This window comes from Odocoileus virginianus, chromosome 28 (assembly GCF_023699985.2).
Source record: "Odocoileus virginianus isolate 20LAN1187 ecotype Illinois chromosome 28, Ovbor_1.2, whole genome shotgun sequence".
Lineage (NCBI taxonomy): Eukaryota > Metazoa > Chordata > Mammalia > Artiodactyla > Cervidae > Odocoileus > Odocoileus virginianus.
The window spans coordinates 25,378,790-25,401,238 of NC_069701.1; the positions used below are offsets into that span (position 1 = coordinate 25,378,790).

Here is a 22,449-nt window from a genome sequence, read left to right on the forward strand (position 1 = left end):
CCTAATAACCTGAAACAGGTCAGTTACATTTGGAAACAAACAGAATAATAAATGAAGAATCTTCTCCTTACCTCCACTATGCCTAGAGGAATCTGTGAGCACCACTCCGAAGTTGTCTGCAGCCTCTGAAACAACAGGGCTCTTAGGGATGCCCACAGGTGGAGAGGAGGCCTGGGTATTTTTGGACGATGCTGTTTTCTCTAGAAAGGTAAAATATAACGTGATGTAATACGAATAAGCTTCTATGCATAAGTAAGAAAAGATACTAGGAAACTCAGCTCAGTTCAGTTCAGTCGCTCAGCCATGTCCGACTCTTTGAGACCCCGTGAATCGCAGCATGCCAGGCCTCCCTGTCCATCACCAACTCCCAGAGTTTACTCAAACTCATGCCCATCGAGTCAGTGATGCCATCCAACCATCTCATCCTCTGTCGTCCCCTTCTCCTCCTGCCCCCAATCCCTCCCAGCATCAGGGTCTTTTCCAATGAGTCAACTCTTCACATGCAGTGGCCAAAGTACTGGAGTTTCAGCTTCAGCATCAGTCCTTCCAGTGAACACCCAGGACTAATCTCCTTTAGGATGGACTGGTTGGATCTCCTTGCAGTCCAAGGGACTCATGAAACTCAACTGGTATATAAATATATGAACTTATCTGTTACAGTGTCTAAATTTAAAACCTACATTGTAATTACTTAGCTAAAGGAGGAATTAACTTGAAAAGTTACTTTGCTTTTTCTAGTACCTATAACAAAAATGTGTCTCTCTTCACCAGGGTAGCTTTAATTTACACACATAAAAAATGACACAAATGAAAAAGCCAAATGACTATAATAAAGATTTTCAAATTATTCAACCACTTTTATTTTTACTGTACATATTTCTTAGTTCTGATGCAGAAAATTCATTATTTAAGAGCTTCTGTTAAGTTTCTTCATGCAAAACCTGTCATGCTGTTTTAAAATTTCAAGGGGCAAAAAATGAAATTGAGTGATTATTTTAGAACTGAAATACATGCTCATTATTCAGTATTTGCAGGTCAGACTATATAAACAACTAAGGACTAATTATGGGTAATAACTCAAAATACATTTCAAATAAGAAATACTCATCATTTTTCTGGCCAGACACAGTAATTAAATAAAAGGATCTTTTTCAAAAGCCAAAGACAATTTCTTTTCAATCATCAGAAATCCTTTCTAATACTGTGCCACACCAAAAACTCTTCTGTCCAATTCCCGTCTCTGCTCATGGAAGTCTTTTTGTTCATTTATGGCCAACCTGGGATGGCATCTTTTTAAATTTTTTACTTTATTTATATATTTATGACAGTGCTGGGTCTTTGTTGCTGTGCAGGCTTTTTCCCAGTTGTGGCGAGTAGGGGCTACTCTCTAGCCGCAGTGGATGGGCTTCTCATTGCGGTGGCTTGGCTTCTCTTGCTCAGGGGCTCCAGGGCACACAGGCCTCAGTAGCTGTGACTCCAGGCCCTGGAGCACAGGGTCACCAGTTGCATGGGTTTCGTTGCTCCGAAGCATGTGGGATCTTCCCAAACAGGGATTGAACTCGTGTCTCTTGCACTGGCAGATGGATTCTTTACACTGAGCCACCAGGGAAGCCCGGAAATGGCATCTTCTCAATCAAGCTACCTTGAGAAACTAGGTGGGCTTCCCATGTAGCTCAGTCAGTAAAGAATATGCCTGCAATACAGGAGGACCTGGGTTTGATTCCTGGGTTGGGAAGATCCCCTGGAGAAGGAAATGGCAACCCACTCGTTTTCTTGCCTGGAGAATCCCATGGACAGAGGAGGCTGGCAGGCTTACAGTCCATGGGGTCTCAAGAGTTGGACACGACTGAGCAACTAAAGCACCACCACCACCCTCACAAACTACCCCACAGAAGACTATCCTCTGGCATCTTGTCTTGCCTAGACCATGTCAGATCTGGTCCCTCCCTATTCCTCTGCCCTCCTCCAGTCTATCCTTACCCTACAGTCAGCAAGGCCCTATAGCCAGCATTGAAACACACAAGAGACAGTGTCACAACTCTGCTCAAAACCCTCCAATGCTCCCAGTTCACTCAGGTTCGAAGTCGGTGTCCCTGCAGGTGGGACAATGTGCTGATGATCATCCATCTCCCTGAGCGTTCTCCCCTCCCCACTTACTTTACTCCCATCACTGTGGGAGTGCTCCTTGGAACCCTCAGTGATCCTTGGAAACGCCAAGCACACCCATGTGCTATCCTCTCTACTGGGACATTCTAGCCCCAGATACTCACATGGGTTTCCACACACCTCCTTAAAGTTCTGCCCTGCTGTCAACTGCTCAATTCTCTGGCCACCTGTTCAAACTGTGACAACTGTTACTACCCCATGTGCATGCATGCTAAGTCGTTTGAGTTGTGTCTGACTCTTTGTGACCCTATGGACTGTAGCCCACCAGGCTCCTCTGTCTATGGGAGTCTCCAGGCAAGAATACTGGAATGGGCTGCCATTTCCTCCTCCAGGGGATCTTCCCAACCCAGGGATCAAACCCACATCTCTTAGGTCTCCTGCATTAGCAGGTGGATTGTTTACCACTAGCATCACCTGAGAAGCCCATGCTACACCCATCCCTTAATTTATTTCTCTTGTTAACACTCACCACCTACTAATGTTCTTATAACTTATGTGTATACTTCTCCCAACTAGAATGGAAGCTCCATGACAGCAAATGAGTATTATCTATTTTGTTTACTGCCTGGCACTGAGAAGTCATTCAGTAAATACTAGCTGAACTGAAATTTTGCCTTGAGTTGGCATTTATGTATATGTCTTACCTTTCTTAGCAAAGTAGAAGCTCTATCAGGATGGATTTTGTCTTGATTATCCTTGTTTTCCTTGTGTCCCTTGACCTAACGCCTTACCTATCATGCTGCTGCTGCTGCTAAGTCACGGCAGTCGTGTCCAGCTCTGTGTGACCCCATAGACGGCAGCTCACCAGCCTCCTGTCCCTGGGATTCTCCAGGCAAGAATACTGGAGTGGGTTGCCATTTCCATCTCCAATGCATGAAAGTGAAAAGTGAAAGTGAAGTCGCTCAGTCGTGTCCGACTCTCCGCGACCCCATGGACTGTAGCCTACCAGGCTCCCCCGTCCATGGGATTTTCCAGGCAAGAGGACTGGAGTGGGGTGCCATTGCCTTCTCCTACCTATCATAAACCCTCAAAAATATCCGTGAAATGCTAGATGGACTAGAAGAATAAAACCATCTAAATGTGGCCCCAAGAGGTACTATAATAGGTTTATTTAGTATATTTATATATAAGAAACTTTGCTACCCCAAAATGACACTAATTATTAAAAAGTGACATCAATACAGCCAATTCCCTCCTCTTAAGGAAGATTATACTCACCCTTGCTGGTTCGGAAGGTGAGCATGGCAGGCTGTCCTTCCCCGGCTGCACTCCTCGCCACCATCAAAACTTCGTAGAGACTTGATGGCTCCAGTTCCGTTAAATGGAGCTCATTCTCACTTCCTGGGACTCGAACTGTGTGCCAGCTCCCCACGACACCAACACCATCCTCCAGCTACCCAAGCGAAAACAAGGCATTTTTCAAAAAATGGAGATACAGGGCAGAAAATCTTCCCATTTCAATTGGGTAAAAACTAGAAGTCCTTAAATTCCAAAATGAATTTGGGGAAGTGATACACAGTCAGAAGTGAAAGAGACACAGTACCTCTTCCAATTAAGAAAGAGAAGGAGACCTATAGTGAGAACTTTGGGATCCTCACTGTTTTTGAAAAAGAGTACTGCTTCATCAGTTGCCACTAACGTATGGCCTCAAGTAAGTTACTTGATTACCCAGTTGTTTCCTCGTAATGGAAACATTGCTCCTTTCTTACTGAGCTAATGGGAGAATTAAATAAGTAAACAATAATACGTATTAATAATAATATACAATATACACAATACCTGGTAAATCATAGTTCATGTTTATGTCTGTATAAATTATAAAATTATGCATTACATATTTCTAACAGTCTTGCTTCATGTCTTTACACTGTTCAGTGAGTTGAAAGAAAGAATCCAATCTGTTATGCCTTCATTAACAAAACCAAGAGCCAACATTCATGGAAGTTTCCATGTGGACAGGGTTACCAGTGAAACTTCCTTCATCTAGAATCACCAAGTTAAAAACAGTGAATAAACTTTCAAGTATCATTATGTTAATTTTTCCAGATATTAAAAATATTACTGGAGGGGAAGAAATGGAGTGGGAGGCTGGACCAGCAGACGTAAGCTTTTACACATAGGATGGAAAAACAACAAGGTCTTACTGTATAGTACAGAGAACTAGATATTCAATATCCTATAATAAACCATAATGGAAAGGAAAAAATATTTTTAAAAAATGTATATATAGGGATAACTGAATACCTATGCTATACAGCAGTAATAAACATTGTGAATAAACTATACTTCAATTAAAAAAATACCTAAAGGATAAAAAAAAATTCCTATTAAATGATGGATACCAAAACATCTTGAATATAGAAAATTATTTTAAATGTGAGTACATCTACTCCCATTTCATTTACTAGTTTCATTAAACAAAGAGGGGAGGATTTTCATCTTGTTTTAATATAAGCCTGTGGATAAAAAATACCATCTGAAAAATCAATTGAGACGGACCAACATTTACCATAATAAATAACCAAACAATGAAAGATATTAATACAATTAGGAAGACAACTTGAAATGAAAATATTAGTCAGAGATTATAACGGAACAACTTTGTTCAAACAGTGGTTTCTAATAAGAAATTGCTTCTTTGCTAAACAAACCGTCTTCTGCCACTTCAGAGAAGGAAGGAATTATTTCTTAAAAAGTGGTTTATAGTTTTTTTTACATTGAAATGAATTAGCCATGGATTTACATGTATTCCCCATCCCAGTCCCCCCTCCCACCTCCCCCTCCACCCGATCCCTCTGGGTCTTCCCAGTGCACCAGGCCCGAGCACTTGTCTCATGTACCCAACCTGGGCTGGTTATCTGTTTCACCCTAGATAATATACATGTTTCAATGCTGGAAACTACTGTAATGATGTAAAGTAATTAGCCTCCAACTAATAAAAATAAATGGAAAAAAAAAAAAAAGAAGAAAATTAACTAACAACAACAAAAAAAAAGCGGTTTATAAAGCTTTACACCCAAGGGGTTAAAATAGTTGATTAAAAAGGGCAAGAAGCAGGGAATCCCTGGCAGTCCAGTGGTTAGGACTTGGGGCTTTCAGTGTCAGGGCCAGGGTTCTATCCCTGGTTGGGGAACTAAGATCCCTCAAACCCCAAGGAATGGACAAGAAAACAACTGTCAAGTTACCCGGTTCTTAAAATCCCAATCTGGGTGCGGTTATTTGTACTTCATTCTCACTGCTTTTATAAAACTAGTAAACCCAGCATGACTGCTGACTCTCTCCCAAACTCCTCGCCCTGGGATCCTCCTGTTCTGTTTGCTGCCACTCCACAAGTGTGAAAGATAATAAGTACGTGTTATACACAGGATGCGAAGACATGAGAAGAGAAAGATTGCAAATGACAAGACATTACCTTTCGGTACTTCACGAAATAGGCATTGATGGGCAGCCCGCCATCCTTCCCTGCCCTCCAGACCAGGTTGTAGGTGTCTGGTGTGTGTGTCTGAGGGGGGCTCAGAATGATGGGGGCGTCAGGGACAGAGGTGCCACTAGCATTTTTCTCTGATGATGATTCCTTGGCACTGGAATGTTCTTTCACCGGAAATGAGCTCAATGATTCAGTTTCTGAATCATCACTTTTATCATTCTGAGTGGGATCAGAAGATGTGACTATTTCTGCTTTGGTGTCTGTCTCAAAAGGAACTGCAGAGAAAGAGAGGATATTGAAGAAATGCATTATTGCAGGGTCTCTCACATAGTATGCTGTCATCTAACACAATGTTAGCACAATTTGAGCCCTAGTAATTAAAACAGAGAACATTTCAACTTATAATTCATGGAGACAACTAATCTCCAGTTGCTGTCATTCAGTCACTAAGTCATGTCCAACTCTTTGCGACTCCATGGACTGCAGCATACCAGGCTTCCCTGTCCTTCGATATCTCCTGGAGTTTGCTCAAGTTCATGTCCATTGAGTCGGTGATACTATCTAACCATCTCATCATTTGTCATCCCCTTCTCCTCCTGCCCTCAATCATTCCCAGCACCAGGATCTTTTCCAAGGAGCCACCTCTTCACATCAGGTGGCCAACATATTGGAGCTTCAGCATCAGTCCTTCCAATGAATATTCAGGGTTGATTTCTTTTAGGATTGACTGGTTTGATGTCCAGTAGCTATTTACTATTCATGAAGGAGCAAATTAATTTTCTGAAAAAGCAGTTCTACAATGCAGTAGTTTAGTAGCTAGTACTAGTGCTAAGTTGTTTTAGTCGTTTCCGACTCTTTGCGACCCTGTGGACCACAGTCCACCAGATTCTGTTCAAGGGATTCTTCAGGCAACAATACTGCAGTGGGTTGCCATTTCCTCCTCCAGGGAATTTTCCCAACATAGGGATCAAACCCACGTCTCTGATGTGAAAGGATGCTATTTTCCCCTGCTCTATGCTAGCGTTCCCTCTTTTACAACAACAACTTGCTAGTGTAACCTCGGAAGATTTTAAGTTGGCGAACAAGGAACATTTACTCTAATTGGTAAATGAAACACAATGAGTAATGCATTCCCTTGGGAACAAAATAACACAAGTAGCAAAGAAAAGATCAAGAGTTAGACCATTACCTACTGGGTAGCTAGTCCCCAAAGGTCCCCTAGTATTCACACCCTTGGGCAGTCCCCTCCCACGCTGAATCGGGCTACCCTGTGAGTGGCTTTTTTTTTTTTTTTAAATATGGAATGCTTCACGAATTTGGGTCATCCTTGCGCAGGGGCCATGCTAATCTTCTCTGTATCGTTCCAATTTTAGTATATGTGCTGCTGAAGCGAGCACCTGTGAGTGGCTTTAACCAATGCCAAGCCCAAGAGAGGCTGTGGTCTTCCAGGCTTAAGCCTTAAGAAGGCCTGGCACCCCTACCAGAGTGTTAACCACATACAGACGTCCAAGCTAGCCATGGAGAGAAGTGACCAGGGAAGGGAGAGAGGGAGGAAGGCAGAAAAATGGAGGGCGGTGGGAGGGAGAGGAGGGGATGCGGGTGGAGTCCAGCCCTCACAAATATGCCACATGTGTAAGTGAAGCTACGTCGGCTGTTCCAGCCCCAGGTGCTATCTGATTACAAAGGTCTAAAAGACCAAGCAAGGCCCACAGAATGGCCCACTTTATCCAGGTAACCCACAGACCTGTAAGGTAATAAAGGACCTGTTAAGTCGTTCATCAGATATAACTACCCCCAAAGATGGTTTTTTCAGTAGTCATGTACGGATGTGAAAGTTGGACTGTAAAGAAGGCTGAATGCTGAAGAATTGATGCTTTTGAACTGTGGTGTTGGAGAAGACTCTTGAGGGTCCCTTGGACTGCAAGGAGATCAAACCAATCAATCCTAAAGGAAATCAATCCTGAATATTCATTGGAAGGACCGATGCTGAAGCTGAAGCTCCAATACTCTGGCTACCTGATGCAAAGAACCGACTCATTGGAAAAGACCCTGATGCTGGGAAAGATTAAAGGCAGGAGGAGAAGGGGACGACAGAGGATGAGATGGTTGGATGGCATCACTGACTCAATGCACATGAGTTTTCAAAAGCTCCAGGAGATGGTGAAGGACAGGGAAGCCTGGCAAGCTGTAGTCTGTGGGGTCGCAAAGAGTCAGACATGGTTGAGCGACTGAACAACAAGAGATGAACAACTTAACACTTGGGCTTCCCTGGTGGCTCAGATGGTAAAGAATCCGCCTGTAGTGCCGGAGACCTGAGTTTGATCCCTGGGTCGGGAAGATTCCCTGGAGAAGGGAATGGCAACCCACTCCAGTATTCCTGCCTAGAGAATTCCATGGACAGAGGAGCCTGGCGGGCTACGGTCCCTAGGGTTGCAAAGAGTTAGACAAGACTGAGCAACTAACACTTTCACTGCATACAACAACGTAACTAACTACCTCTTCTATACTCGGAAGACAAGTCAGAGACAAGAGCAAGGAAATGAAACAAGACTAGCAAAGGTAAAGGAAGAAGTTACTTGTTTCCAATTTTTTTTTCTGGATAAAATGGAAGGTTGCCTTAAGAAACTGCCAGTCTGTATCACAGTAAGCGAAATAAGAAAAAGGCAAATACCACAGAATATCACTTATGTGCAGAATCAAAAATATGACACAAATGAACTTATCTACAGATACAGAGAACAGACCTGTGGTTGCCAAAGCGAAAGCAGAGTGGAGGAGGGACGGACTAGTCGCTTGGTGTTAGCCGAGATGCAAAGTATTATATACAGAATAGATAAACAACAAGGTCCTACTGTATAGCACAGGGAACTATATTCAATATACTGTAAAAAACCAGAATGGAAAAGAATATGAAAAATGTATTATATGGATAACTAAATCACTTTGCTATACAGCAAAAATTAACACGACACTGTAAATCACCTATTCTTCAATAAAATAAATTTTTAAAAAACTGCCAATCTAAAAACAGCCTTAATATTCACTACTAAGAACGTACAGAATACATAGAGGAAGGTAAAAATAATTTATTTGTGCTGAAAAAAATAAATAGGTCACCTACACCCAAAAAGAATTACACAGCACATATTACGTGCTCAGCATGGAGCCAGACATTAAATAACCATCATCTCATTTAATTCTCCAAAAAACATTCTTAGGAAGATAGTAATACTTCCGTTTTACAGATGAAGAAACTTGGGTTCTGAGAGATTAAGAGACAACAGCTGGCAGAAGAATGTTAGCGGTGCTGCCATGAAAAAATGAGAGAGCAATTTATGAAAACAAATAAACTGCCAAGACAATAAAACCCGAGGATTGACAGCCTGGTCCCTCTAAAATGCTATTAATACAGACAACGAAAGGTCTCCTACTTCTGTGAAGGAAGGGAGCCTAGGAAACAACAGCAGAGTCTCTTTTCCACAATGAAGTCAGATTCCTGGTAAAAGGTGGGAGTATTTTTAGAGCGACTGCAGCTTCATAGAGAACCAACCAGAAAACAGGGCTAACAGTGGGAGGTCAGTTCTGTTTGTTTAAAAGAGAGAAAAGGTGTCCCAGAAGCTTTCTCCATCAAAGAAAACAAGAAGCTAGTGGAAAAATAAGATAGAAGAAAATTAATTAAGTTCCCTGAGACAACTTCCAAATATTGCTCCTGGAACAGGCCTGTTTACTTAGTGAGTCAGAATGAGGGCTGGATGTGAAGGGTGTGGCTGGGAGCCTGCTAATGCAGAGATGGATTCTAGCAAGTGGAGGCAATTAGTTGTGGCTTAGGGCAGTGGAGAAGGACCTTTTTATCATTAGTGTTTCATGCATCCTCTGGGCAGGTCACCACTGGGAAGTGGTATTTGGCTGTAGAAGAGTTTGAATACCACATGCCGCAGTTTATACAGAGGCATGAGAAGAATGCAATGTTACAGCCTGTGTCTACTGCAGGAGTATCAAAATTCCACTTGTGTTATTCGGGCTGCAAAGAGACTTTTCCGTAACTTTTATTGAAAAGGAGATGCAATTAATTTTCTTCTACTGTTCCCAACAGCACAATTAGAGTGCTCACAAGATGCTAGATACAATGCATAAAGCCTTCACAGTACTTTCCAAAGGTTCTTCACATCCATGATCTCAATTGACCTTCAAAGCAACTCTTTTTCGAAAAGACCTGATGCTGGGAAAAGATTGAGGGCAAGAGAAGGGGGCCACAGAGGATGAGATGATCAGATGGCATCACTGACTCAATGGACACAAGTTGGTAAAAACTCAAGGAGACAATGAAAGACAGGGAAGCCTGGTGTTTATGGAGTCGCAAAGAGTTGGACACAGTGACTGAACAACAACTCTTTTTATCGTCAAAACAACTTTGAAATGGTCATCTAAAAGAGATATCTAGCATTTTTTTAAGATAGAATTTTTTTTTTAATTGTAAAAGAGATTGATAAAACATTGGCTTTCTGAGTACTATGACAGTGGCCATGTTTATGAGTTAATGACTCTGAGTTGAAACCAAGTCAACAGGAACAGAACCAAATCTGCCTAAGTGGTTCCCCCTGTGACCACTCAAACCAGCAACCCCACCCCAAACTATTTAGGACCCTAGGCCAATTCTCATTATAGTTTTGAAGAGTTACAACTCACTCTACAAATATTTGTATATCCAGAACCTCAAAAACCAAGGTCTCTGGGAAGAAAAAAAGGTGAGGGAGTGATTCATCTTGCTTACTGCCCTCTTCACAATAAACAATGTAAAGACTGTCAGCACGCTAGAATTTAACAATAGGCTCAGACTTCCAGGGGAAGAACTGGGTTGTTATATGCTGTTTTGAGCTTTAACAGACTCAGCTAGACTTTGATCATTAATGTGGAGCATGTAAAAGGCACAGTGGAGGCCCACTCAGGCAGGATGTGGTGCATGGGGTTACTGTACATCACAAAATGAGGCTTATCAAGACATAAAATCCCGGGGGTGACAGGGATCTTCAAAACCTAAAAATATCTCCTCTAAACAAATTATGTATCTTCCAATAACTTCAGATTTCTCATATTTAAAGTGAGGCAGTTAGGGGGCCTTCCTGGTGGTGCAGTGGTTAAGACCCTGCACTTCCAATGCAGAGGACTTGGGTTCGATCCCTGGGTCAGAGAACTAAGATCCGACATGACGTGGTATGGCCAAAAAAATTAAAAATTAAATAAATGAGTAAGTAAAGTGAGGCAGACAACTAGACACTTACTTCGTCCCAACAGCTATGACTGTGACATCTACAGCTCCATCTTCCCCTTATTTACATAAAATGACCACTTCAGCAAATGCTCTATCCTAGCGGTACCTGCATTACACATCTTGCAGCTAACAATTTTGAGCTGAGCCGCTCCTATTTTTGCTTGCCAGACTGATACATAAACACACACATGTATACATACATATACACATCCATAAGTGTGTATAAATTTATGCAAACCTTAACTACCTTCTATACTTAAGGATACTTTGAGGTTTACTAAAATCAGGAACTACTTCTTCATTCCTTACACACTACCACAAAGTGTTAGTTGCTCAGTTGTGTCCAACTCTTTGCAGCCCCATGGACGGCAGCCCTCCAGGCTCCAATCCATGGGGATTCTCCAGGCAAGACCACTGGAGTAGGTTGCCGTGCCCTCCTCCAGGGGATCTTCCCAACCCAGGGATTGAACCTGGGTCTCCTGCTTTGTAAGCAGATTCTTACCATCTGAGCCACCAGGGAATCATAAGGGATAATTATAATTTAATAATAATTAGATATCAATAATTATAACCCAATACTTAGTATTTATTAAAGGCTTTCTAGTAATACTTCCAGACACTGTTCTAAGCACTTTACAGATATAGTCTCCTGGAATTCTCACACCAGCCCTATGAGTAGGGCACCTTCACTAATGCCCACTGATATCAGATTTGATTGTGAATTAAGTCAAATCTGAATTAATTTGAATATTGATATTCTATATACCAGTACTCCAAATTAAGTCATCATTGCCCCACGTCAATAAAAATATAAAGAATAGCATACATCTTGTTAGAAAAATAACTTTGAAGAAGGAAGAGGGAAATATATAGATGAGGACTTCCCTGGTGGCTCAGCTGGTAAAGAATCCACCTGTCAATGCAGGAGATGCAAGAGACTTGGGTTTGAAGTATATCTTAATAAGTCTGGGCTTCCCTGACAGCTCAGCTGGTGAAGAATCCGCCTGCAATGCAGGAGACCCCGATTCGACTCCTGAGTTGGGAAGATCCCCTGCAGAACGGATAGGCTACCCACTGCAGTATTCTTTCTTGGAGAATTCGATGGACAGAGGAGCTTGGCAGGCTACAGTCCATGGGTTTGCAAAGAGTTGGACACGACTAAGCGACTTTCACTTAATAAGTTCAACAATCTCTAAAAAATGTATCTTTTACTTTATCCCTTACTATCAAAGAAACCCATTCCTCTGGGAAAAGACACTAATGACAACTCACCAACTATAAGGATGGCTTCCGACCGTGCAGTGCCATGTGTGTTTGTGGCTTCACAGGTGTACTTCCCGGCGTGTTCCCGAGTAACAGCCTGAATGTGCAGAGAGCCTGAGCCCGCCCGGGATGTGACAGGCTCTGGGTCGGAACTCCCAGGTCTTAATAAGTGGGGTTTTCGGGATTTAGATCTAAGAGCTTGAGACAGATGACTGGTTATCAATCCGTGCTTGTCGTACCAACGGATGGCGGGCACCGGTACCCCAGTGGCATTGCAGGACAAAGTCACAGAGTCACCAACGGCCACCTCTGCACTTGTTGGCGCTCTAACTATAATGGGCTTGAGTCCACTGCCTATTAAAGAAAAAAATAATTCACATATAAAAATTAAGTACGTTATATATAGTATCTACAATGCAAAATAATTTCATCCTATTGCATAAATGTAAATACAGAACTGTGAAGAGAACTTGCCCACAGGTTTCTTCAGCACATCTGGTCACTGCAAATACAGAACATGCGAGGCCAAAGCCTCAGACTTTACCATGAAAAAGGTGTAAAGAAGTATAAGACTAAGCAATAGGCCCTCAAAAAAAAAAAAAAAAAAAAAAAAGTTGGTTCCAGGATGCAAAAATCTGATCACAACAATTCTGGGAGAAAAACCTGTTCTGAATTATAGTTGATAAATGTATTTCTGACCATACATGAACAAATTTTTGTTTGTAAACTAAAGTAACACCACCTCCTTCCTTTTGGTCCTAGATATTTTGGGAGCATATATTTCATGACCTCACAATAGAATATTGACATCTGACATTTTCTCCAGCACATCTTTCTCCTTTTCTAGTCCTACTTCCTGCGTTTGACAGTCATTCAACAGTTTCCAGATTTCTGAATTTTTGCCCATCAAGTACTTATAAAATGCTATCTCATGGGTCATAACGTGCATTTCCCTCAGTACTAATGAAGTTGCACATCTTTTCACAGGTTAATTTGCTACTCATTTTTTCTTCCTCTGTCAAATACCTTTTGTCCTTTTTTCTACTGGGTCCTTTATCTTTTTCATAATGGTTCTGGATTCTTTGTAACTACATACTGTTCTTTTGTGCATTACATTTGTTACTAGTATTTTCTCTCTGTTTTTCTTTTCATTTTAATGGTATCTTTTAATAATAAGGATGCTTTAATTTTAACATGGTCACACCAATCTTTTCTTAAAAATTAGCCTAAAATTTCTGGTCAAAAAGTTTTACTTAGGTCATATATTCTTCTATATTTTCTTGAAAAACTTCACCATTTTGCCTTTCATATATAGGTCTTTAGCCCACTGGAAATTAGTCTTTGTGCGTTAGAGATTTAATTTCCTTTTCTCCATTTGTTATCCCCACATGGAACCCTGAAATGGATATCCTTCCCTTGGTGATCTGCAGTGCCACCTAGGTCAAATCCTTACATGCATATCCTTCATGACCTACTTGTCTTTTCCTGCACCAATAATACATCACTGTCTTTTTTTTTTTAATGATTTTATTTGTTTACTCATTTTTGGCTGTGCTGGATCTTCACTGCTGCTCAGGCTTTTCTCTAGTTGCCAGGAGTAGGGACAACTCTAGTTGTGGTGTGCAGGCTTCTCACTGTGGTGGTGTCTCTTATTGCAAAGCCTGGCTCTAGGGTGCACGGGCTTCAGTAATTGAAGCTCCCAGGCTCTAAAGCACAGGCTCAATAGTGGTGGCACATGGGTTTAGCTGCTCCACGGCATGTGGAATCTTTCCGGATCAGGGATCAAACTGCAGTCTCCTGCATGGGCAGGGGGTTCTTCACCACTGAGCCACCAGGGAAGCCCTACAGCATATCTTAATTACTATAAATTTTTGTGTGTGTTCTAAAATCTGGTAAAGCAAGGCCCCCCACATTCTTGTTCTTCTTTTAGAGTGTCTTAGCTATTGTTGGTCTTTTGATCATCCATATGATTTAGAATTAGTTTGTCTAGGTCCTCAAACTAGTGATAGGATTTAGTTGGAACTGCACGAATCTACAGAAAGCTTTTGGAAAGACCTTAGAAGTATGTTAATACTGAATTTTGGTATCCATGAACTGTTATATATTTCTATGTACTTGGAACTTTTTAAAGTTTCTAATATAAAAAGGTGACTTTTAAATGACATTTTCTGTTGCTGGTTGTAATGGTTAGTTTTATGTGTCAACTTGACTGGGTTAAAGGATGCTCAGATAACTAGGTGTGCCTGTGAGGGGTGTTTCCAGAAGAAATCTGCACCTGAACTGGTAAACTGAGGATAGCAGATGGCCCTCCCCAATATGGGTGGGCACCATCCAATCCGATGAGGACCTCAGTAGAACAAAAATGCAGAAGAACGAATTCTCTCTATGAGCCTAGTCATCCTTCTCCTGCCCTAAGGACCCTGGACATCAGTGCTCCTGGACCTCTGGCTATGGGGCTTAGGTTGAGACTTACCATCACTTCTCCCACAATTGAACTGCTTCATCACCTTACCTCCTTCTCCAGTTTGCAGATGACAGACTTGACCACCTTAACTGTGTGAGCCAGTTTCTACAATAAATCTCTGATGTGTATCTTACATATCCTATTGTGTTTTGTTTCTCTAGAGAAACTTGCTAACACACTGGTACCTGGAAAGGCAACTGATTCCTGTTTATTGGTCTTCATCAGCCATCTTGCTAAAGCTTTTATTATTTCTAATAATTTGCCAACAAACTATAGAGGATTCTCTCTCATGACAACCATAGGAGCTGTGAATTAATAACATTAATAACAGCTTAAAGAAAAGAGTTTAAAGAGAAAGAGAACAGCTTAAAGAGAAAGAGTTTCTTTCTCTCTTATCTTTATTGCTGTTCGGTCACTAAATCCTGTCCAACTCTTTATGACTCCATGGACTGCAGCATGCCAGGCTTCCATGTTCTTCATTATCTCCAGGAGTCTGCTCAAATTCATGTCCATGGAATGAGTGATGCCATCCAACCATCTCTTCCTCTGTTGCCCCCTTCTCCCTCCTGCCTTTTTATATCCTAATATCTTTATTTCTTTTTCTTATCATCCTGTGCTGGTTAGAATCTGAACTATAATGAAAACTAAAAGATATTTTAAAGGGAATGCTTTAACGTTTTGCCATTAAAAGTAATGTTTTCTGTAAGTTTTTTTTATTGGATTTTCTTTATTGTTAAGAAAGTTCCCTCCTATTTCTATTTTTCCAAGAGTGTCTAACATGGATACTGAATTATATCAAATGGTTTTTCTGCTTCTACTGAGATCATCATAGTATTCTTCTCCTTTATTCATTAAATTGGATGAACGCCACTTTAAATTTTCTGACTGATTACTGGGCTAACTCTTTGGTTAAACTTTATCCCTACTGATCCTATCTATTTTATCTTAATTTTCTATTTAACTGATTTCTGTCCATATCTTTATTATCTCCTTTCTTCTGTTTTCTTTAAATCTATTCTATTATTTTACTTAGCCCACTAATTTTTAGTTTTACTAGCTTTTTTTTATAAGCATTTAAGGGTATAAATCCTTTTATATTCTGCTCTCCTATATCCCACACAATTTGACTTTGACATTCATTATTATTTTGAATTTTAAATTTCCAATACGATTTTTTCACCCAGCCATTGAGAACTATAATTCTAAATTTCCAAATACATGCCATGTAAAAATTCTTTATTATTAACATCTGAAATAATTCATTGAAATTAATGAGTCTAAAGTAACTGCAGAGTCTAAAGTAACTGCAACAAGTTCAGAGAGTTGGTCTCTGTTATATTGATTCTTTGAAATATTTATAACTCTCAGCAAAAGCTTAATTTCCATAATATATAAAGAATTCCTATAAATAATAAAAAAGACGAATAACCTAATATAAAATGGACAAAAGACAATGAGCACTCAGTACACAGGAAAGCAAATTCGACGGCTCAGAAACACATCATGAGATGCTCAGCGTCACTCATTATAATAAAAAATATAGGGATCAAAACGTAGTTTTGAAAAACCTATCAGATAGGCAAACATTAAACAGAATTCTGACAATCTACTGCCTTGGTGAGAATATAAGGAAACATTGCTGGTAGGAGTGTAAAATGATAACAAGAGAGAGAGAGCAAGGTATCTGTCAAAATTACCAAGGCATATATGCTTTTATTTAGCAAGTTTATTTCTAAGGATTTACTTTAAAGAGGTTCACATATGTGCAAAATAATCTATGTAGAAGGACATTCATCATAGAGTCCTTATAATAGCAAAGGATTAGAAACAGTCATCCATGAGGTATCAGTCAGACCTTCACAGCTATACAATAGAAGACTAAGCAGCCATTTTTTAAAAGAAATGAAAATATTATTTAATGTACCATATGCAAAGGTGGCCAGGATATATGTTAAGTGAAAAAAAAATCAAGGTAATTTTTAAGGTAAAATCCAAGGAAATTTTAAAGGAGAAATTCAAGGTAATTTATATGAATGCCAGCATCATTTGTATAAAAAAAATTGATATTACTATTAAATGCACACAAACTCACATGTTACATGTAATTAACCATATACATGCATACAAGACTAGTCAAGAAAATTACAAAACTTGTTAGTTCTAAGAGATATCTGACTGGCTAGGGAACACGAGTGAGATTTTTACCACATACTTTTTAAAATTATACCTTTTTAAAGCAATGATGTATCTGTTAAAAAATATTAAAAACAAATTTTTTTATCAGCCTGATTAAATAAGGTTGCTTCTTCATGGAAATGTCTACCAGCAAGTAGAAAGGAACATGGAAAATGAACACAGTTCTGTTATGGTGATAGGATTACTTCCTTTTTGTAAAGAGAATTTAATTTTTAATCAAAACAAAATCCCATCTGTACAGTGAAATTTCCTAGGATGACATGACCTAAAAGCCTACCTTTTTCAATTTCAAGTCTCCCAGTAGACTGTGTAAATCCAATCCCATTATCTGCTACACACTGATACAGCCCGGAATCTTCCATGGTAACACCACTAATTTTCAATCCATTTCCCACAGTTAGATGTCGTGGGGAAGAGTGAACGGGCTGGGCATTGTGAAACCAGGTACGGTTGGGTGCTGGGTTCCCATGAACTTCACACGTGAATTGTACTGTCGCACCTAGAGACACTGTCTGATCCTGCAGTCCTTTAGAAATTGAAGCACGTTCTAAAAATAAAACATATTATAACTTATAAGGACCTACTGTATACCACAGTCAATCCTCTGCATGACCTATATGGGAAAAAAAATCTTAAAAAGAGTGGAGAAATGTATATGTATAACTGATTCACTTTGCTATACACCTGAAACCATCATAACATTGTAAATCAACTAATACACCAATAAAAATTAATAAAAAATAAAAATAAAAAATATAAAGTTAGCCCTCACACAAGTCATTAAAACTCTACCAATGACTAGTTGAAACCAATATGTATTGTTTCCTCCCTCATATTCTCTCATCAACAAAAAATTAGAAATGTATTGACTTTCCTCCAATAGGATAAACCATATGTTACTAATATGTTGCAGTCCTTTTTTATGTAATAGATCTCTCCACCCAATTAACCACCCCCCAAGCCAACATATGTGCGCACACACATATGCACATATGCAGGGTTTCAGATGATCTGTTTTGAAATAATAATTTCCTTGGATTTTATACTATACAAGAGCCAAAATAGAAGAATGCTTATTTGGAAGTAAAATTTTTTCTTTTTTCCTGGTGAATTCTGCTTTGAGGTTAGGTGTATTCTGGGCAAAAAATCTTCTTTTAGTATCCATCAGGCCACTTTTTACTTGGACAAAGTAAATCATGTATTGGCATTTGTAACATATGCCAATATTAAATGATTGTGTATATTAATCTAGTCCTAATTATCATTAAATTTTAAAGCCTGCTTGCCATACACATACACTAATGCCAGTATAACCTGCCTCAGGCCACTGTTGCACATAAACAGGTCCAGTTGACAAAAACTATATTTAGTATGAAACTTTTTTTCTGGTTTCCATGAAAATTTGTTTTGATAAAACATTTTGCTGCTACACATGACAGTGAGATAGGTAGCTGGAAGAAAGGAACGACACGGAAATAAATAGTACACATGGAATGTGAGTGAAAATAACACAAATTTTATGAGTCAGCAGTAGTGAAACCATTTCAAAAGGGAAAATAAAATGAAACCCACTGCCTTTATGAGATGACATTTTCTAGTTAGTACTCTGTCTTATTCGGCTTCCTGATGGCTCAATAGTAGAGAATCCGCCTGCCAGTGCAGGAGATGTGGGAGACGCCAGTTCGACCCCTGGGTGGAGTTCGACTTCCTGGAGGAGGAAATGGCATCCCACTTCGGTATTCTTGCTTGGGCAATCCAATGGACAGAGGAGCCTGGTGGGCTACAGTCCACGGGGTCAAAAAAGAGTCAGATACAGCTGACAATGCACTCTGTCTTAGTTACTGTTACTGGACACCACACACTGATACAGCCCAGAACCTTGATCCGGTTGGACTCCAGTCTCTTTCCTCCATGTCACTGAGAAGGAAGAACCAGCTCCGTTTTGTGTAACCAGGGTAGGGGTGAGATCCCAAGAACATCCCAGGTGAAAGACTCTGTGCTACACAGAAATACTGCCCAACTCAGCAGTCTTCTCTTATCCCTGGCTGTACCACACATTATGTGGTGGGATCTTAGTTCCCTAGCCAGAGATTGAACCCCACCTCCTGCACTGGGAACGCCAAGTCTTAAACCACAGGACCCCCATGGAAGTCCCAGCAGTGCTTTAGAGAAATGAAGCTGGCTACCGGGGTAACTATTTCTAGATAGTCTCTATTCCATTTACAGTTCACAAACAGATCTTCCATTCAAACATCAGTTAGATCGGAAAAATAGCCTGACTTGAAAACACACTTAACAAGTAACGTCTTACCAAGTACATTCACCACGTAAGACACGTGTTTGGCATCTCCAGACTTGTTCCCCACCACACAAGAGTAGTTGCCGGAGTCCGCTGGGTCAATGCTGTCCGTGGCAAGATGCGTATACAGCCTTCTCCAAGTGCCTCCCACCACCGCATCCTGACCATCCTTCAACCAGTGCACATGAGAAGCCGGGACCCCACTCACCACACACTCCAGGGTCACAGGGCTACGAGAAAGAACGGCTAATGCCTGTGAAAAGGTGGGGTGAAGAATGTGAAAGTCATCTGAAGAAGGACCTGGAGAAAGAAGGCGAAGCAAAAAAAATCATTAAGCATTCACTTCTACTTTCTTCCTTAGCAAAGCTGTGAGCATCTTCATCTTCCCATTTACTCTTTTTTACACTACAAAGTCCTATTTGGTAACGAAGCCATTTTCAGTTGAGAATTGATTTTAAAAGACTTGGGGATCCTTTAGGGCTAATTAATAGTTTTGAAATGTCAAATTCACACCAAGCACATGGACAGACAACTCCTTCACTGTGCTTTGACTACTGATCCAGTCACAGCTTGACCAAAAAATCAGATATGAACTACTATATCTCAAAGAGAAGTGAGAAACATTTTTGCATAATTCATAGTCAGCCACCAATTTGATTATCACTGATATAAAGTGATATTCGCTCTCCAATTTCTTTTTTTTTTCTTTTCAAAGATTGTTTTTGCCATGGACCATTTTTAAAGTCTTTATTGAATCTGTTACAATAAATTTCTGTTGTTTGTGGTCTGGTTTTTGGTTCTGAGACACATGGGATCTTAGCCCCCCGACCTGCATTGGATGGCAAGGTCTTAACCACTAGACCACCAGGGAAGTCTCTCTAATTTCTTTCTCTCTGAGCAAAAGGCAGAGTTCTCCATATGAATTCTACTCTGTCAATTCGACCAAAATTCTCTCCTGGAAAGCCATTATATTTGTATTAATAAAACATGTACAGAATTATGCTATTTAGGCATGTAATTTTTTATAAGACTTTCTCATGATAAACAAACAGGATGTGAAAGAAAAATGAACTCCCATTTCCCAACTCTTCACGTGGAATGCTTCCAAGGACTCTCCCCAGTGACCATGATTCCCCCAAATACTTACGACTCACAAGGAGCTTTTGGCCAGTGGGTTCAACTTTTAACTCATGTGTGACAGGATTAAAAGCTGCACATTTATATGATCCTTTGTCCTCTAAGGATACATTCAAAATCTGCAGATTTCCTGATGGAAGGATTAGATAATTCTCTGAGGAAGGAAGGGAATGCAGTTAGGCTTCTCTCTTTATGAAGGACACCAGTTAAAACTCACAAAGGTTGATAGTTACGCTTTAAATGTAGACATGACACAAGCAGCTGATAAGCAATTAGGGAAAAAACATTAAATGAAGGAAAAGGAAAGCCAAGACAGGAAAAAAAAGTCAACAGCACTTGAGTAACAAAATCAGGCCCATGACTCCAGACCACTCACTGAGAAAATCAAAAGCACAAGAAACATTTGGACAAAGACACAATGATTCTGTCTTTTGCGGTGCTCATGACGTGTGGGGCGCACTGAAGGCATTGCTGTGGTCAGCTATTTAGTTTTCCTCTGTAGCTGTTTTATTATTTTGGTGTATAGGTTATGAAGATACTACTATCTCCTTGTAAATCGCTACTTTGTATTTTATGCATGCTCTGTAACTTGATTTTTTTTTTAAGTTACTGATTTGAAATATATTCACATTCTAATAAACAGTTATAGGGGGACTATTAAAAAAAAAAAAAAGACACAATGACCACAGCTATCACCTTGGGCAAACCTCTGCCTACAGCACTGACCACCCAGTATTCAATCATGTCTTCATTCCTTTCTTCTCAACAGTATGCACTGACAGCCTACTTTCTGCCAACGGCTTGGGCCCAAGCCATACAACAATGAAGCAAGCAGATAGAGCAAACCCTGCACTCACGTGGCCAGCATTCCAGTGCAGGGACGGGGTAGCCGAGAGAGAGGCAAATAAAGAGCAGGCAATCACTGATACAATACAGTGCTACAGAAAAGATGAAGCTGAATCAAGGGGGACAGAGAAAACACGGCTTATCATTTTAGATAGAGCCATGAGAGCGACCTTGAAGGAAATATTATCTGAGTAAATTCCTGAACAGGTTGAAGGAGTGAGCCTTAGAGGTGCGGGGTTGTAATTATTTCCTTTTTAATTTTTACTTTTTGGCTGCACCTCTGAGCATACAGGATCTTAGTTCCCTGACCAGGGACTGAATCCTCGCCTCCTGCGTTGGAAGCCCAGAGTCTTAACCCCTGGACCACCCGGGAATTTCCTATAATCATTTCTATCCTGTACTCTATATTATGTTCTATCTTAGACTACAACCATTTGTTCTAGTCTCTTCCACTTGACTCTCAAGAGGAGAGACAATGTGTCTCAAGTATTTCTGTGTCCACAGCCCCCAGCACACAGAGCTTAAAGGAAGCTGGTGAATGACATTTGTTCCACGGTGTCACTGGCTTTTCATTAGAGTTCTCACCTGTGGACCGCTTCAGCCACTTTCCCCGGATTTTATAGCGCACTTCAGCTTTGGGGTTACTATCTGGTACCTTGCAGCCAATGAAACCGGTACTCTTTTCTTCTGCCGTAATAACATTTTTTGTGGATGCACCAAAATCACCAAGAACTAAAATAAATAAGTAAATAAGTAGACGGATCAATAAATAAATGCAAAATTGAACTCTCTTCCCCAAAGGAAATTTTAAAACCAGAAACAACATTGGCACCACAGCTGTTTGTGGCAGCTAATCCCAGTTTCCGGAGTAGCAGAATCTTTTTATCTCAGTAAGCAGTTGGGATAGAGGTGCACGGTTGAGGGCTGGGGCTTAGTCATGGCACCTTTTTTGAGAAGTCAATGCTTCCGGGAGACTACAAGACAAGCAAACTGTTCCTGAAATATTAGGGAGAACTATAAAGCATAACTGTTCCCCATTCTGTCAAGACGAATCCTTTTTAATCCAGTCACTCATCACAGCTCACTTGCCCTATGCATCTTTATTCTGTCTGTAGCCACTCACATGGCAATAAAATGGTTTACAAGAATGAACCTAGGACATAGGGAAAAACAAAAAACAGTGTATCATTTGAATTTCCAGGGAGAGAATCAAGTCTCCTACATTGCAGGCAGATTCTTTACTGTCTGGGCCCCCATGGAAGCCCCAAATATACTATTAGTCCTTTTTTTTTTTTTAACTTGGGGGGGGGGGCGGTGGGGGTGGCAATTTTAGTTCCCCAGACCAGGGATGGAACTCAGGCCCCTTGCAGTGGAAGCACTGA

The 22,449-nt window shown here is 40.5% G+C and overlaps 1 protein-coding gene and 1 non-coding gene across 7 annotated transcripts in view; both read right to left on the bottom strand.

Moving 5' to 3' along the window:
• Positions 1–22,449, bottom strand: part of CDON (cell adhesion associated, oncogene regulated) — a 97,108-nt gene that overhangs the window by 40,663 nt on the left and 33,996 nt on the right. For 5 of the 6 annotated variants that reach the window (XR_011484347.1, XR_011484346.1, XR_011484345.1 and 2 more), the window contains 8 exons: positions 21,653–21,799; positions 20,232–20,375; positions 19,097–19,384; positions 17,063–17,332; positions 12,135–12,479; positions 5,579–5,868; positions 3,385–3,559; positions 72–200 (listed from right to left, as the gene is read on the bottom strand). Coding sequence is in view for 3 of the 6 variants with exons in the window: in XM_070457366.1 (XP_070313467.1) it covers positions 72–200; positions 3,385–3,559; positions 5,579–5,868; positions 12,135–12,479; positions 17,063–17,332; positions 19,097–19,384; positions 20,232–20,375; positions 21,653–21,799 (1,788 nt within the window). In the remaining 3 variants the exon portion in view is untranslated. The remainder of the gene's footprint in view (positions 1–71; positions 201–3,384; positions 3,560–5,578; positions 5,869–12,134; positions 12,480–17,062; positions 17,333–19,096; positions 19,385–20,231; positions 20,376–21,652; positions 21,800–22,449) is intronic. The other variant, XM_070457368.1, reaches the window with a different exon arrangement.
• LOC139031950 (U6 spliceosomal RNA) lies at positions 6,886–6,990 on the bottom strand. Its single transcript, XR_011484499.1, has one exon. It is a non-coding gene; the product is annotated as a U6 spliceosomal RNA (small nuclear RNA).